The sequence below is a fragment of the Phyllobates terribilis genome, unplaced genomic scaffold, assembly GCF_046119375.1.
Source record: "Phyllobates terribilis strain yellow unplaced genomic scaffold, ASM4611937v1 Scaffold_1__5_contigs__length_1240528914, whole genome shotgun sequence".
Classification (NCBI taxonomy): Eukaryota; Metazoa; Chordata; class Amphibia; order Anura; family Dendrobatidae; genus Phyllobates; species Phyllobates terribilis.
The window spans coordinates 1,068,643,696-1,068,658,956 of record NW_027362761.1 but is presented as its reverse complement, the minus strand read 5'-3'; the positions used below and the strand labels follow the sequence as shown (position 1 = coordinate 1,068,658,956).

Genomic DNA, 15,261 nt, shown 5'->3' with positions numbered 1-15,261 from the left:
AACGTAGTGTCAGTGTGCTATACACTCACTGCTCGCTGTGTTCCCAGTTTCCAGCACTGTAAAAATCTAATGCTACGAGGTTAAACCCAATTTTTTTTCCTTTAGCCATGTTCACACATTCAGTATTTGGTCAGTATTTTACCTCAGTATTTGTAAGCCAAAATCAGGAGTGCGTGATAAATACAGAAGTGGTGACGTGTTTCTATTATACTTTTCCTATGATTGCTCCTGGTTATGACTTACAAATGCTGAGGTAAAATACTGACCAAATACTGAACTAGTGAACGTGGCCTAAAGTAGAGCGCAGTTGTCAGAGACAAGGTTTTTTTTTTTGCCAATTACCAGAGCTGATCATTAGGGGCACTAATGTTCCTGTTTGTATCCTATCACTGACCACTAGGGGGAGCTGGAGCAGTCCAGCATTCCTTATCCTGTTCCATCGCTCACAGCACAGTCACGTGTCCATGTTCCGAACACTAGAGAATAGCGCGCAGCCGCCTGCTGTCTGCTTATCCGCGTGGCTGACGCGTCTATGAGTCCACATTCCTTCAGGAAAATGGCGTCTGTTCTTGACTAGCCCAGTACAGTCCCTGCTGTCGTAGGCGTTACGCACTGCCTCTGACCAATGGGCCGCGGACTGGTTGGTCTGGTCTCAGCGGGTTAGATTTTCTGCAGCTGACGATGGCAGAGGGGCGGGCCGTGTGAGTGCGGTGTGGAGACGGGAGAACCGGCCGGACGGGAACGGCGGCCAACAACTTCCACTAAGACCGGACTGCCAACAGCTCCATGGAGGCGACACAGCGGGGGAGATGGCCGCCGGCCCTGCTCATCTGCGGCCTCTACGTGCTGCTGCTCCCCGGCCTGGTGCCGGCCATCCAGGAGGACGACGGGACCCACCGCAACCACGAGCCGCCGCTGCCCCAGAGACCGGAGGAGCTGCTGGCCCGGGCGGAGGTGAGGGGCCGGCGTGATCTGCGCTCCGTACTAGGACACACACATATGACACTATATATAGATGTGTGTGTATACTATATATATTCATTAGTGTCATATATATGTGTGTGTGTGTGTATATATATATATATATATATATATATATATATATATATATGTATTACACACGACGCTAATATATATGTGTGTGTGTTATATGGTGGTAGTGATGATGCTGAAGTTGGTTTCTTATTCCTCAGTTTCTTTTTTTTCTGTTTTTTTACAGGTTTAATGACCAAACTAAGCAATTACAATAATATACTACAATGCAGTGAGGTGTCCTGATGTGAATAAGCTTAAAAGCAGCTACAAAAGTTATTAAACTGGCACAAAAATGGGCATCGAAAAGCGTTATTGAAAGGGTTAAATGACTTTGGGCCACTGATCTAACAAATATCCAGTTTCACGCAGATTTGAATATGTAGCTGGTGTTTTTCATGGGTTAAATGACTTTGGACCACTGATCTCACACAGCCATTATATACATAATGATGGCTCGCATGAAATTCAGGTCACTCTGTCCTGGCACAAATGGGTTCTGGGAATCAGAACGTGCATCAAAGTAGGCAAATAGCCAATTTGTTTAAAGTGGCTATTTGCCCGTTTTGATGCCCAGAACCCATTTGGGCCAGGCTGGAGTGACTTGAGTTAGATGTGGGGCATCCTGGTTTATGTGTTTACAGTGTTAGATCAGTGGCCCAAAGTCATTCAACCCATTTAAAAACACCCTTCAGTATCCACTTTGATGCCCATTTTTGTGCCAGTTTTCTGACTTTTGTAGCCACTTTTAAGCTTATTCACATCAGGACACCTCACTACATTGTATTTTATTGTAATTTTGGAATGATGGAATTAAACAGCAGCGATCGGCGCTATGTCTGGTCGCTGTGGTTAGTCAGATGGTGGCTGTATTTATGACCTGTCGTTAGGAAGGGTACCAAATATCACATGGGTGGGGGGTCTGACACCTGCTGGTTCCCCCATTGACCAGCCGCTCTAACCCCTGGCAGAGACTGGATGTAGACAGAGAAGTTTACTTCTCAAGATCTGCAGATAAGCTCCTGGTCAAATGATTAGATCATGAATATCAGAGAAGTGGACCGTCCCTTTAAGAGGAATTTGCAGTATTTGGCTGGCTGCTTTAGGATGACCTCTTGCTGTGATTTCTACATAAGAGATTGTGAAATCCCAACCTTGATGTAGCAGAATAAGCCTGCAGATATTCTGCACATTGATGTTGTGGATGGCTTAAGGCGGGATCCAGGCGTCCGATGTGCGAACATTATATAATGCCGGGTCTAGGTGCGGCTCTCGGCATCGGCCCAGATGCCAGATCTCTCCATACATAGCTTACCGTGAATGGCTTCTAATCTGAAATCCTCACCACTTCTTTCTATGATTAGTAAAGCAAACTTTGCAGGGTGACGTACCGTAGTTATTACAGGCTTGTCGGCTGTACCTTCTTGCTGAGCCACTTTGTACCACATCTCAGTGATGCAGTGGTTGGGATTCGGTGCTGGTCCTAGTCATTCAGATACGCTGAGCTTATTATCCTGTTCTTGGAGCTGACTTTGTTCCTCCTGTTGCCCTTTTATGAGCCGCTAACAGAGTGGCTCTAGACAGCGGGGGATGTCCATGTATACTACAGCCAGCCATAATAGTACACACATGGACACGTTGGAACTTTTTTTTTTCCTTTTACATAAATGCATATATTTTTTTGGCTGAACATCATCTTTGTAGTGTGGCTTTTGTTAAAAATGTGGAACTTTTTGAGTTACAGAGAAAAGTAGTCATGAGCTTGTCAGACGCCCTGGTCTGTAACCCTTATCTTTATGTCCGCACTGAAAATCCGCAGCAAGTGACAATCATGCATATAGTATAAACTCCAGTCCAGTAGAAATACCTGCACCATAAGGGTTTTCTAGTTTACACCATGTCTACTATATTGCAGAATTGACATGGCTTTTGGCCATTGATACATGTAGATTTTTCTGCAGCTTTGTGCAGTGATTTAAGTTGAAAATCATAGCACTTGTTTTCTGCGACGTGTGAGATGCCTTAAAGGGGAATTTGGGATATTTCTTGTAAACAGAATGTCATAAATGTCCGATAGATGCGGGTGTAGGGACTGAATCTGTCTCAAGAACTCAGCCTCGTTGCCTACAGTTTGAGGTGGAAAGGTAGACCGCATGCCTGGGGTTCTCCATTTGTTTTCTAGCATAGCTGTTTAAAGAGCTGCATATTAAAATACATAAGAGTCGATTCATTGAAGACTTTTTTTTTTTTTTTTTTTATCTTTTGTCTTGCTTTTTTTCTTGGTGGGTTTTGAGCCACAATCTGTAAGACATCTCACAATCTTTTTAAAGATTTTAAAATATCGCATGTCAGTCCTCAGATGCACACAAAAAAATCAGATTTCTTGCTCCACTGAAGTAACTTTGTTCAAGAATTTTGAGACATTTTGAAAAGTCACAAATTAATTGGCCAAAAACATCTGAATAATCAAAACCACTTCATATTGCAGAGAACACCCAAAACTTAGAGTAAAAATGGTGCAAAAGCCATAATGAATTTGGCACAAAAGTAAAAAATGCCCAAAATCCAAACTGTAAAAAGGCGTAAAAGAATGAGTATTCCGAACCAGCGTGTTCTCTCCATAGTAGAATTGTGAAATACGATCCGGAAAGGTGTTAGGTTAGTTAGGAGCTGCACAGCTTCCTCATTCCTGGGATATTTAAAATTTTGACGATTAGTTGGCATCACTTTGTGTACCATGAAATACCAGCATGAGTTGCTCAGAAACCGGCTGCATTATTAATGAGCAGCTGTGCCTAGCGCAGAGGGTAGTCATTATAAGGCCAGTATCACATCCAGCATTCATGGTCAGAGAACAGATTGCAATGTCCGGACTGCCAAGCGGTGATCTGAACTCGAGCCATGTAGGCGAGACCTATAGCTGAACCAGACATCACAATCTGTACTCGGATTGTGAATGTTGGATGTGTGAAACAGGTCTAATGTGGTGTTTTTTTGTTTGCTTTTTTTATGAAATTGCAAGACTATTGCAATCTTTCTTTTGTGAATGGTCAGCATTTGTACAGTAATAAGATGCCATCTTTGGAACAAATCAGTTTTGTGAATTTTTTTTTTTCCCTGAAAAATATCCCACTATCAACTGTGAGTGGTATTACTGAAAAGTGGAAACATTTAGGAACCGGAACTCAAACATTAAGTGGAGACCACACAGTTACTGTGCGGGGATCGCCAAGGATTGAGGTGCACAGTGCGTAATCCGCCAACACTCTGCCGCCTCCGTAACTGTAGGGTCCCAACTTTCTATGACATTAAAGAGGTTGTCCACTTTTACATTAATGACCTATCCTTAGAATAGGCCATCAATGTCTGATTGGCCGGAGTCCGACATGCAGCACCCCCGCCGATCAGCTGTTATCGGTGCCACTGGCTGGAAATACTGCCATATATACTCAAGTATAAGCTGAGGCACCTAATTTTACCACAAAAACTGGGAAAACTTATTGACTCAAATATAAGCCTAGGGTTGGAAATGCAGCAGCTACTGGTTAATTTCCCCATCCTGGTATGCATGGACCCCTCGTCCCCAATCCTGGTATGCATGGCCCCCCATCCATTGCACACATGAAAAAAATAAACACTTCTACTTACCTTCCTTCCCTCTGCTCCAGCGCTGCGTCCTGTTCTCAGCTGATCTCAGTATCTGAACAACGCAGGACATCACTGCCATGCGCCCTCAGACGCTGAGGTGAGCTGCCGGGATATTCACTCCTCTCCACGCTGGGACTATGGGCATGGAGAGGAGTGAATATTCATTCTCCTTAATAGCGCACACTGTAGCCGCAGCCATCGGCTTCCTGCTGCGACTCAGCGATCCTGTGTGCCGATACTAAAGAAAATGAATATTCACCACTCTCCACGCCCATGGGAGTTGAGAGGACTGAATATTCATTCTCTCTAAGAGCGGTCACACAGGATCGCTGAGCTTCTGCAGGAAGCCGGCGACTGTGATTTGACAATGTACGCTACTAAGGAGAATGAATATTTACTCCTCTCTACTCTCATGGCCGTGGAGAAGAGTGAATATACATTTTCTTTAGCAGTAGGCGCATGTGGTAGCTGCAGCAGTGGCTACTGCGTGTGCCACGCTCCCCCACGACCCTCCACAGCTGGGATGTAAGTATATACTTGAGTATAAGCCGAGGTGGGCTTTTTATCATAAAAAATGTGCTGAAAAAGTCTGCTTATACACGAGTATATACGGTACTTGCGAGACAACCGGCACCCCTGCCGATCAGCTGTTATCGGTGCCGCTGACCTTAAGTACTTGCCGAGCTTGGCAATCTAACTGTAGTGGCTGCTGCAGGGTACTGCACATCCAATTCATATTAATTTGTATAGGAGGCGGATGTGTAGTGCCCTGCAGCAGCCACTACAAGTAGACGGCCAAGCTCGGCAAGTAAGTACTTCTGGCCAGCGGCACAAATAACAACTGATCATGTAAGCTGGTTATTACACCTCCAGAGAGAACCATTGACACACACACACATTTTTTATTTTTCTTGGAAGTTTCTTTTGGGAAGTCAGCAAATAGTAAGAAATTAAGCCAGTTCCCCTTTAAGAAGTCTAGTATTACTGTTTGCTCATCCAGTTTGTGTCATGACCCCTTACTGAATGTCCTGGTCATACTGGTCATTGAAGTGATAGACATTTCTTCATCAATACCTTCTGTGCCAATTTTGGTTCCAGCTTTCCACTGTATCTTCTCCAGGGGCTGCAGCTTTCATTATGTGACCTTTCATTCTCTCCTTCGTTAATCCAGTTAATTAAAATGAAATGCTTGCTCCTCCTGCAGAAAGGCTGTGGCCTGTTGTACACAGTCAGCTTCTGGATCATTTTATTGCTCTTAGGGGTTTCTTCTTCCTGTTCTGCTTCACTCCATCCTCCGGTTCATTGCTGTATTGTGAAGGCAGAGAATATGTCCATCCTGAGCCCATCAGTTTTTATAATGATTCATTCCTTGAAGGATTACCAGCGAATGTTTCATTTCTCCGATGTTTCATTTATTCCGGGTTGTGTGGCGTAGTGCCATGGGAGCCGAGCAGATGTGCTCTCCAGAGGCACAAAGGGCAAATCTTTGTCCTGAACATGTCTCTCTGGGGTCAGGATTCTGTCTTTGTCCAGCTGTATGCACAGAATAATGAAATATTAGGGGTATTCTGGAGCAACCACTGCCCTATATAAACAGAGGACACATTTTGGCAATTGGTTGAGTCTCATTAGTTGAACCCACAGTGAGCTACAGTAGTAATTACCACCTGATCTATGGATAGGTGATTAACTTGTGTTAACAAAAATAACACTGTTACTTTAGTATCCCTTTAAAAGATTTCTCCCTTATACTTAAAAGGGTTTTCCCACAATGGTAAGGTATCCTTTATCCATAGGATAAGGAATGATTTCCTTATCAATGGGGAGTCCAACTTCAGGAACCCCCAGTAATCCCCAGATTGGGGCTCTATAGAGCCCTGCCTGAATGAAGTGGAGGTCAGTCATGGGAATGTTGGTCCTATTTTTTTCTCTGTCGGCTGCAGCCTATCCCTGTACGTGGTTATCCTGACAGTCGCATAGAGAATGAATGGAGCGGTGTGGCCCATGATCCACCGCTGCTTTATTCATACTGCGCTGCAGAGCCCGGTTGTCAGGATCGCTGGGAGTCTCAGCTGTCAGCCCTATGGTAATCAATGTTATTCCCTATCTGATGGATGGGGGACAGCTTGCCTTGTTGAGATAATACCTTAAAGAGGTTTCCACTACTTTTATATTGATGGCCTATCCTTAGGATAGGCCATCAATGTAAATCGGCTGGGGTCCGACACCCAGCACCCCCGCCGATCGGTTGTTATAGCCGACAGCGACCGCCGGCTGGAAGATCTTGCTTGCGGAGCTGGCCGTCTGCTTCTAGTGGCCGGGGCTTGGTACTGCATATCCGCCTCCTATACATATCAATAGGAGGCGGATGTGTAGTACCCAGTGGCGACCACTACAAGTAGATGGCCAAGCTCCGCAAGTAAGTACTTCCGGCCACCGCCCGCTGACACCGATAACAGCTGATCGGCAGGACGGACGGAGGACTCTGTGTACACTAGATTTTATATACCTGTGAAAATACTTCTAGGTGAAGTTGGTAATTCCAGTAATTAGGAGAGAGTGCATATACAAGTGATGATTTAGTATTACAATTTAACACTGGCTTAAGACGCAGACTGAATCTAATAGATGTGCACGTGGCGGACTACTGGAAAGTAATCTGGTCTCAAGGGTTATGTTTCACCTTGTTCCACAGCTGAATCCCACCCAACCACCTGCTGTACATGTTGGAAATGCAGACTTCAGCCCCACGACTAACCTGGGCTTCATCCATGCCTTTGTAGCAGCCATATCTGTGATCATTGTGTCAGAGCTGGGAGATAAGACCTTCTTCATAGCTGCCATCATGGCGATGCGCTATAACCGCCTCACCGTCCTCGCTGGAGCAATGCTTGCCTTAGGACTGATGACTTGTTTATCAGGTGACTTTTTTTGCATAACTTATTATGGTGGTGTGTACAGTATAGAGCTCCATTTACAGCATAGAAAGATATTGGTGACAAACACCTAAAATGTCTACGTTCTCTTGATAAATGTAAGACCAGTGGGGGGTATGACTGCTGAGATCCCCGCTGATTCTAGAAATGGGGATTCCTTGTGCCCTGTCTGATTGGGGTTGCACATGCACACAGCTGCTACCGCAGGAGTGGATGGCGAAGTAGTGATGCATTAGCGCTCCATTCACACAATTGACATCTTTTCTTGGATAATGGGTCTAAGCAGTCATATCCCCATCGTTCACACATTTATCACCTATGTCGTGGCATTTTAGGTTTAAAAAAAAAAAAGGAATTTTATGGGACCCCTTTTATGAAGGTATAATTCTTGTTGTCCATGCCTACATTACTTCCGCTGCTTGATGCTTTTTTCCTTGTCCCCCCTCCTTAGTGTTGTTTGGCTATGCCACCACAGTCATCCCCAGAGTTTACACCTATTATGTATCGACGGCTCTTTTTGCAATATTTGGCATTCGAATGTTACGGGAAGGGTTAAAAATGAGTCCAGATGAAGGTCAGGAGGAGCTGGAGGAAGTTCAAGCTGAAATCAAAAGAAAGGATGAAGAGGTACTTATAAATCTGATAGTTAACCATGGTGATCTCTTGTTACTTTTGTATAGTCCTTGTCAAACTGCATTGCAAAAATTTGAAACACCCAAATTTCTGACAAACGATCCCTTAGAAATGTTGTGTATTGCGCTAATATTTTCCTTCTATCTCCAAGCTTCAGAGGACCAAGCTCCTGAACGGTCCTAGTGATGTGGAAAGTGGAGTTGGACCAGCGGTTCCCAAGAAAAAATGGATGCAGTTCATCTCCCCAATTTTTGTCCAAGCGTTCACTTTGACGTTCCTGGCAGAGTGGGGGGATCGCTCACAGCTAACTACTATTGTCTTGGCTGCCAGAGAGGTTAATATATTTTCTTTGGAAACATTTTATTTTAATTACTAGGTTTTAAACTCTTGTCTAATTTCACAGCAGATCTGTCACCATATATCACAGTACAAACTGCACACATTGCATAAATAGAGCTATTAGATCTGATGAGGCTGAGGTACTTACTTTGAAAATACAAGAATGGCTATATAATCCTCTTTGAACGTTTACTCTAAATCTATTATGTAGTTAGTAGACTTAGCTGGTGTGTAGTGAAGCATTGTGAATACCCTTTTAAGTAAGAGCAATCCCAGATTTTAGTGTACATCAGCCCTCTTTTCACAGGACTACCTGTCTAAAAAAACATTTTTTCATGGTAGTTTTGAATAGTCCTCTCCAACAGGTTTCATTATTTCTCTTACTAGTAATTGTTACCGTCATGGTGTTTTTCCTGTAGGACCCGTTTGGTGTCGCTGTAGGTGGTACTGTAGGACATTGCCTTTGCACTGGGTTAGCAGTCATTGGTGGAAGGATGATTGCACAGAAGATTTCAGTTCGAACCGGTAAGTAGACAAGTTTATTTTATTTTTTATTACTTTTAACAGCTAATTGGGAAATAAAATATTATATATAACTTTTTAGTATATGTACAGGATCATATAAAGGCTTGCCATAAGCCTGCTATACACATCACTTGGCAGTCAGCCAAATGCGCTCTCAGCTGTTCATCCTCTTGTAATCTGCAGTGACAGAGGATCTGGCATGGTCAAATCCTATGTGCCCAATTCCTAATTCTCCCAATATGCTTTTGAGAGGGCAATTTGGAGACCCCAATGTACTTTTATACCTTCTGGTTTTAAGACTAGAAAAAAAAATAATGCCTTCCTACATAGTGATAGTCTAGTCCTATGTTCCCAACTGCGAAGTGTTCAGATCCTTACAGCGAATGAAAGAATTTTCTTCTAACCAAACTGTGCACATTATTTCCCTTGCTGAGATCCATTCCTGTTATAAAATATGGAATTCACTGACTGAGGACCAACTCAAATTATTTAAACCATCAAAATATTAGCAATGGAATAGCAATAATTAAAAAGCGATACTTTATTATAAATATTTAAAAACCCATAAACAAATCCACTGTACTGTATTGTCTATCTATACAATCGCAGGCCTTACAGGCCCCACATCTAATTGTACCAACCAGACTTTTACGATTCAGCCAAGTAGGGTCCACTTTGTCTGGTTGTAGATGGCTGTGGACCAGACGATCCTTTAAATTGCTGAATCGTACAAGTCTGGTTGGTATGTTTAGCTGTGGGGCCTGTAAGGCCTGCGATTGTATAGTGAAGAAAACATCATTCACGAGTGATACTACTGGTAAAATCTACTACAACAGAGCGTTTATAAACTGCCGAACAAAGGGCATTGTGTATATGGCAAGATGTGCATGCCCTAAGACATATGTAGGGAAAACCACCAGACAATTCCGTGTAAGAATTCTTGAACATCTAGGGGACATTCGGAGGAAAGAGGATACACCTATATCCAGACACATATGAGAAGTGCATAGTGGTGACATTAAGGGCCATACTTTTTCAGGGCATCGAAAAGATTCGAACATCCCAAAAGGGAGGCGATCATGATAATAGAATCCGAAGGAAAGAAACCCAGTGGATCTACAGATTAAAAACTGTTGCTCCACTGGGTTTAAACTTTAAATGAGTATGTCTTTTACTCCATTCATTTGAGAGAAGATCTATGGGGAATGGGCTAGGAGTATACAGTTAGTTTTGATCTGTAAGAACCATGATTAAATGGCCCTATATAATTGTATCAGCAGTTTTTTTTTTGCTTGCTGAATTATCTATTTCAAATATTAATAGGGAAAACTTCTCCTTGGATCTCTTAATCCTGGTATATCCATTCTGTAGAGACGTGATGTTGTTTTTGAGAGTTATTTTGGCATTCTGTTGCTTGTAATCCTGTTAAGAGTGGGTTAAAAGTTTGTTACCCGCTGATGTCAGGATGCATGCCACCTATCGGTGTTGTTGTATCCATGATTACTCCGCCCCCCCCCCCCCGTGACGCAAGTATCCATGCATGTGACGTGGCAACTCCTTATTGGCTCCACGGTATGGGGCTTGAGTGGCCCGTGTGAGGTTGCATCAATGGCAGGGGGGAGGAGTATCATCTATAAATGTTTGGCGTCCGTGCTGCCGCATGCGGATCTCATTATAGCCGGGAGCAGAGGCTCCTGTAAATGTATAAGTAAAATATCTGATTGTTTTAGCCTGATGTGCCCATAAAGAGTATTATATGGGTGAAACGCGTACTGGCGTACATGAGTGTTGTAGGCATGTATGTTGATATAGGGATATACATACCAAGACTTTGCTGTGACACCCTGAGCCATAAATGAAGGGGCAGCAATTTTTAAAGGAACAGCTGAATGACAGACGATTCATTGGGTCTGTGCATGATGAAACTAGAGCTGTGTCCTATGCAGATGAAGAGCTGCCATTGAGCGATCTGTAATTCAACAGGAACTAATAGGCAGTACATTTATATAACATACCAATTACTTAAAGTTAATAGGAGTGGAGCATAGGTAATAATTTGCTACCAACATTCCCTACAAGTGGACTGGAGTCTATAGACCTTTAGAACATAAACTATATGTTAGGGGTCCACAATCTGGTACTCTACAGAGGGCAAAGTGCAATAATATCTATGCTTCATCTGTGAGAGCAACTGATATCTGCTCAAGAGTTGTTAATTAAGGATATAGGTATACAGAGAGCAGTATTTACGTGTTGGGTACACACTGGGTGATTGGTTTTTAGGGAATATTAGTATCCAGAGTATGTCCCTTATGATGAACTAGTTGGACATACAGGATAGACTGCATACAGTACGGTGGATTTGTTTATGGGTTTTTAAATACTTTATTATAAATATCGCGTTTTAATTATTGCTATTCCACCTCGGTCAGTGATTTCTGTTATAAAATATGGACAGGATCATAGATGTGACTGAACCTCAAAGCAGAAACGATTCGGGTAGATGCACAAATGTCACTGGTTCTCTCTCTGCATAGTCTTCTCCTTCAAGTCTGGCCAGATTCTAGATTACCATGTTCTGCAGTTAAAGACCCCCATACATGAGTTTGCCAAACGATTATTTGGACAACTGTTCTCCCTCCTGACTGCCACATACTTGGGTTTGGTTGAGTGCTCCTGTGTTCTTTGAGAGGGCTGCTGCCAGAATCCTCTGCCAGAGACTTTTTTTCCCTGAGAACCAAAGGCTTGGCTTCTGAAATTCAACGAATGGTGGAGGCCTTATACACATTAGACTAATTACCAATATCCGCAGGTTCACACAACTTTAGTCCAGTGTGTATGGGGGCCTTAATTAAAAAAAAAAATTGTATAAATAAACTGGTAATGGTCAGGAAATGTGTTTTAAAGCAATACAAACATGAATGGCTAATTCAATCCAGTCCAGCCCCGATGCTAAGGTGGTCTCCGCCGCACCGGACTCTACAGTAGACTCGTGCTCCTCATTCACATGAGTGCCATACAGTACCCAGCCTTGGGTTATGTATGTGTTTGTGTGTGGGCATGAACATTGATATTGATCGGGTGGATTGATAAGTGAGTGAAATTTACAAAGCAAACTGTCCAAACCAGTCATAACTTGTCTTTTCTCTTTTCTTCCTCTTTTTCAGTGACCATCATCGGTGGAATAGTTTTCCTTGCTTTTGCTTTCTCTGCTTTATTTATAAGTCCGGATGCTGGTTTTTAGCTATTTTTTTTTCTTCATGAATTCAGATTGTGGAAAGAGACTCCTTTTTGTACTGTAGTTCTGTATATAATGTACAAAGGTGTAGACGAGGAGATGTCCACTGTACAGAATCACTCAATGCAAGTGACTATTTTTATGTTTTGACTCCTGTTTTTTCCCTTTTTTCCTTTGTGAATTCAGCCATATTTACAAATGTAAGTTCAACTCTACCCTTAGCATTTTGTCATCATTTTGCTTGCATTTTCTTATGAAGCGGGTAACAGGTCTACACACTTAAAAGCAGGATCAGGTGTTATCTGGAGCCGGCCGTCGAGATCATGAGATACCTACGGCTTAAAGATATTATGGAAGTATTTGAAAGGTGTAGTTTTCCTTGTAAACATTTCTCCTCAAACATCTTTCCAACATTATTGTGCCATGAGGGGCGCAATATTCAGTATATAGAAGTTGTCAATATTTGACATGATGTCTGTTCAAATTGGTTAACAGCAGAAAAGTCTTGGGTTATGGATGTGAAATGTTTTCATCTCAACTGAGGAAATAAAGTAGAAAAATGTTTTATTTGCTCGTCAGGCTGGTTGAAAGAAACCCACAATATTCTCTGTCATTTACAAAGATGAAACTGTTTTAACATAGCACTCCAGCAGTATTTTTATTTTGCATGTGTAATGCTAACTTACCAGCAATATTCGAGTACTAGGGTTTATCCCATCTCTGTTACATAAAATCATTTTGAACCTTGTCGTCATAGGCAGTTCTGTGTATAGATTCTCTAGTGTATGCTTTGAGGACAAGTCTTGTCAGTGCTCCTCCTGTTTGTTAGCGCTGACATGGAGAAACTTATTGCAAGCAGAAGGCATCACACAGGATACTCCGAATGCAAATCATGGCTCAGAAGTTCTACATTACTGATCTATATTACTGGTAGTGCAGTGTAATGAGACTCCGTGGAGAAGGAGCCAAGATGGCAGACAACCCATAATTGGCGCATCGACTAAAGCAGGTGACCTCTACATTATTCTTTACTAATAGCCTATGTTGCGCTGATCAGACAAAAATGCTGAGTTCTTCTTTAAGGGGTCATAAGAGTAAAATATGGCTGCTATTTTCCAGAAACTATGCTTTGTTCATGAACGATGTTTGTTTTTTTCTGCTCAGCTGCATTTAACAGAGTTGAGCTGAGCTGTAATGCCAGACCCCATCCCATGGGCAGTCAGGCCCTCACTGCCTGATGCCAGTCATGACTTTTGTCTATAAAGTGAAACTTTATATTAATTCGCCTCACTTTCAGTTAATATTAAATAGAATGTTATCCAGGGTTTCCTGCCACAATACTATGAAGGTATTACACATATTCTGAATGTCTGTTACTGATGTTTTAAGACTGGAGCTGCACATTTTACCCCAGTATAAGCTGATTAGTGGCATCGTTTACCTGCTGTTATGCGGCTGCATTATGAAACGTCTGCTCAGCGTCAATATTATAGGTTCCTTTTCCCTCACCCCACTGTTCCCCTATCCAACATTATCGCCCTTATTCGAATGCCTGTAATGTCATTTTAGCATCTATTTAACTTATAACTCTCATCCTAATTGGAAGTGACCCAAACTAAAAGTGGCCATACACATTAGATGGCTGTTGACAGAACGATGCTTCAGGAGTTTGTTCAGCTGGCAGCCATCTCAGCTGACACTCCTGTGTTCTCTATGAAATAGTCGCCCACTGACATGTCGGCCAGCAACTTCTCTCCGGGACAACAAAACGGAAATCTGACTTGCCCACTTGACATTGCCCCCAACAATCAGTAAGCCGTTGCGCTTAAACTTAAATCTGTCAGCCCAACCTGTCAAAACTTAAAGCTAATAGAAAGGGCGTCAGACTGTAGCATTACAGATCCACTACACTATAAGCCTGATTCATCATTTAAGTGACAAATTCTTCAATATGGCCCATGCGGTTCGTGAATTTAACATGAAGAAAAAGAACAGTGTTTATTTATGTCTTTGACTTGTAAGATTTTTGTGTTAAGCACAAAATTCATGTTTTGCGAAAAAGTGTGCTAAATTGAACTATTTATTGTACATGAAACCACTCCAGGGGGACTTGGAGTATATTTGAACCAAATTGTGCGACTTTTTAAAATGTTGCAAATAATAAATTGCTGAAATCACCGGGAAACTCTACTCACAATGGTGAATGTAAAATTAAACCGGCAATATTAAATTTAAATAATTAGGCACAAATGAAAACCACCAAAACTAGAAAAATAAGGGCACAAATGCAATAATGAATGGGCCCTATATGTTGTTGGCTACAACCACCGTGTGTATTCTGTTTACATATCCGGACCCTCGGTAACGCGGTTTTCTAGGGTGAAGTGCAGCGCTACACACGTCTTCAGGAATTGTTACAGAGCAGCAGGGAGACCCTGTAATTCCCCGTACAGCCATACTGTATCCGGTGACTTACAGCTGATGTGTAATTAGCTGAATGGTTAATTTTACCTTGATTTCAGTGCATGGTGGAGTAAACACTGAAGAGACCCACAGTAACCGAAGCCGCTCACCACCAATTATACGCCTCAAGTGAAATATGGATTGATGAAAAATGTTCAACTGCTGTAAATTATTAAAATATTTTGTGATACCTTTGTCTGTCTAAATACATTTATAAAGCGTGGGTCCAGTATAGTGTGAACTGGGGAAAAGTACAGTCTGGTTTCTTAAGCAATATAAATAAAACCTGGTGTAGTAGGGGATAGAGCCCCCTGTATTCTACAGCTGTTTGCTGAACCCTTGATCCAGCCATGAGGCTCAGTGCACTATTCTGTGCTTTTGGTTTTGCATGCCTCCCTCATTGGTGACTGACAGCATTCACTGACTTGCCCGGAGCGAGCACTTTCT

At 42.5% G+C, this 15,261-nt stretch overlaps 1 protein-coding gene across 1 annotated transcript; it reads left to right on the top strand.

Moving 5' to 3' along the window:
- The first annotated feature begins 525 nt into the window (after positions 1-525).
- Positions 526-15,004, top strand: TMEM165 (transmembrane protein 165). The gene is made up of 6 exons (XM_073645480.1): positions 526-954; positions 7,376-7,601; positions 8,068-8,243; positions 8,401-8,583; positions 9,008-9,113; positions 12,281-15,004. Exons 1-6 carry the CDS (start codon positions 787-789, stop codon positions 12,355-12,357), a joined length of 936 nt encoding a protein of 311 aa, XP_073501581.1. The 5' UTR covers positions 526-786; the 3' UTR covers positions 12,358-15,004.
- The last annotated feature ends 257 nt before the right edge of the window (positions 15,005-15,261 follow it).

What these genes read in the sequence shown, in the direction of transcription:
- TMEM165 (XM_073645480.1), top strand. Translation starts at nt 787, where the DNA reads ATGGAGGCGACACAGCGGGGGAGATGGCCGCCGGCCCTGCTCATCTGC. An exon ending in AGCTGCTGGCCCGGGCGGAG is followed by an intron (nt 955 to 7,375) that starts GTGAGGGGCCGG and finishes CTTGTTCCACAG; the next exon opens with CTGAATCCCACCCAACCACC. An exon ending in ACTGATGACTTGTTTATCAG is followed by an intron (nt 7,602 to 8,067) that starts GTGACTTTTTTT and finishes CCCCCTCCTTAG; the next exon opens with TGTTGTTTGGCTATGCCACC.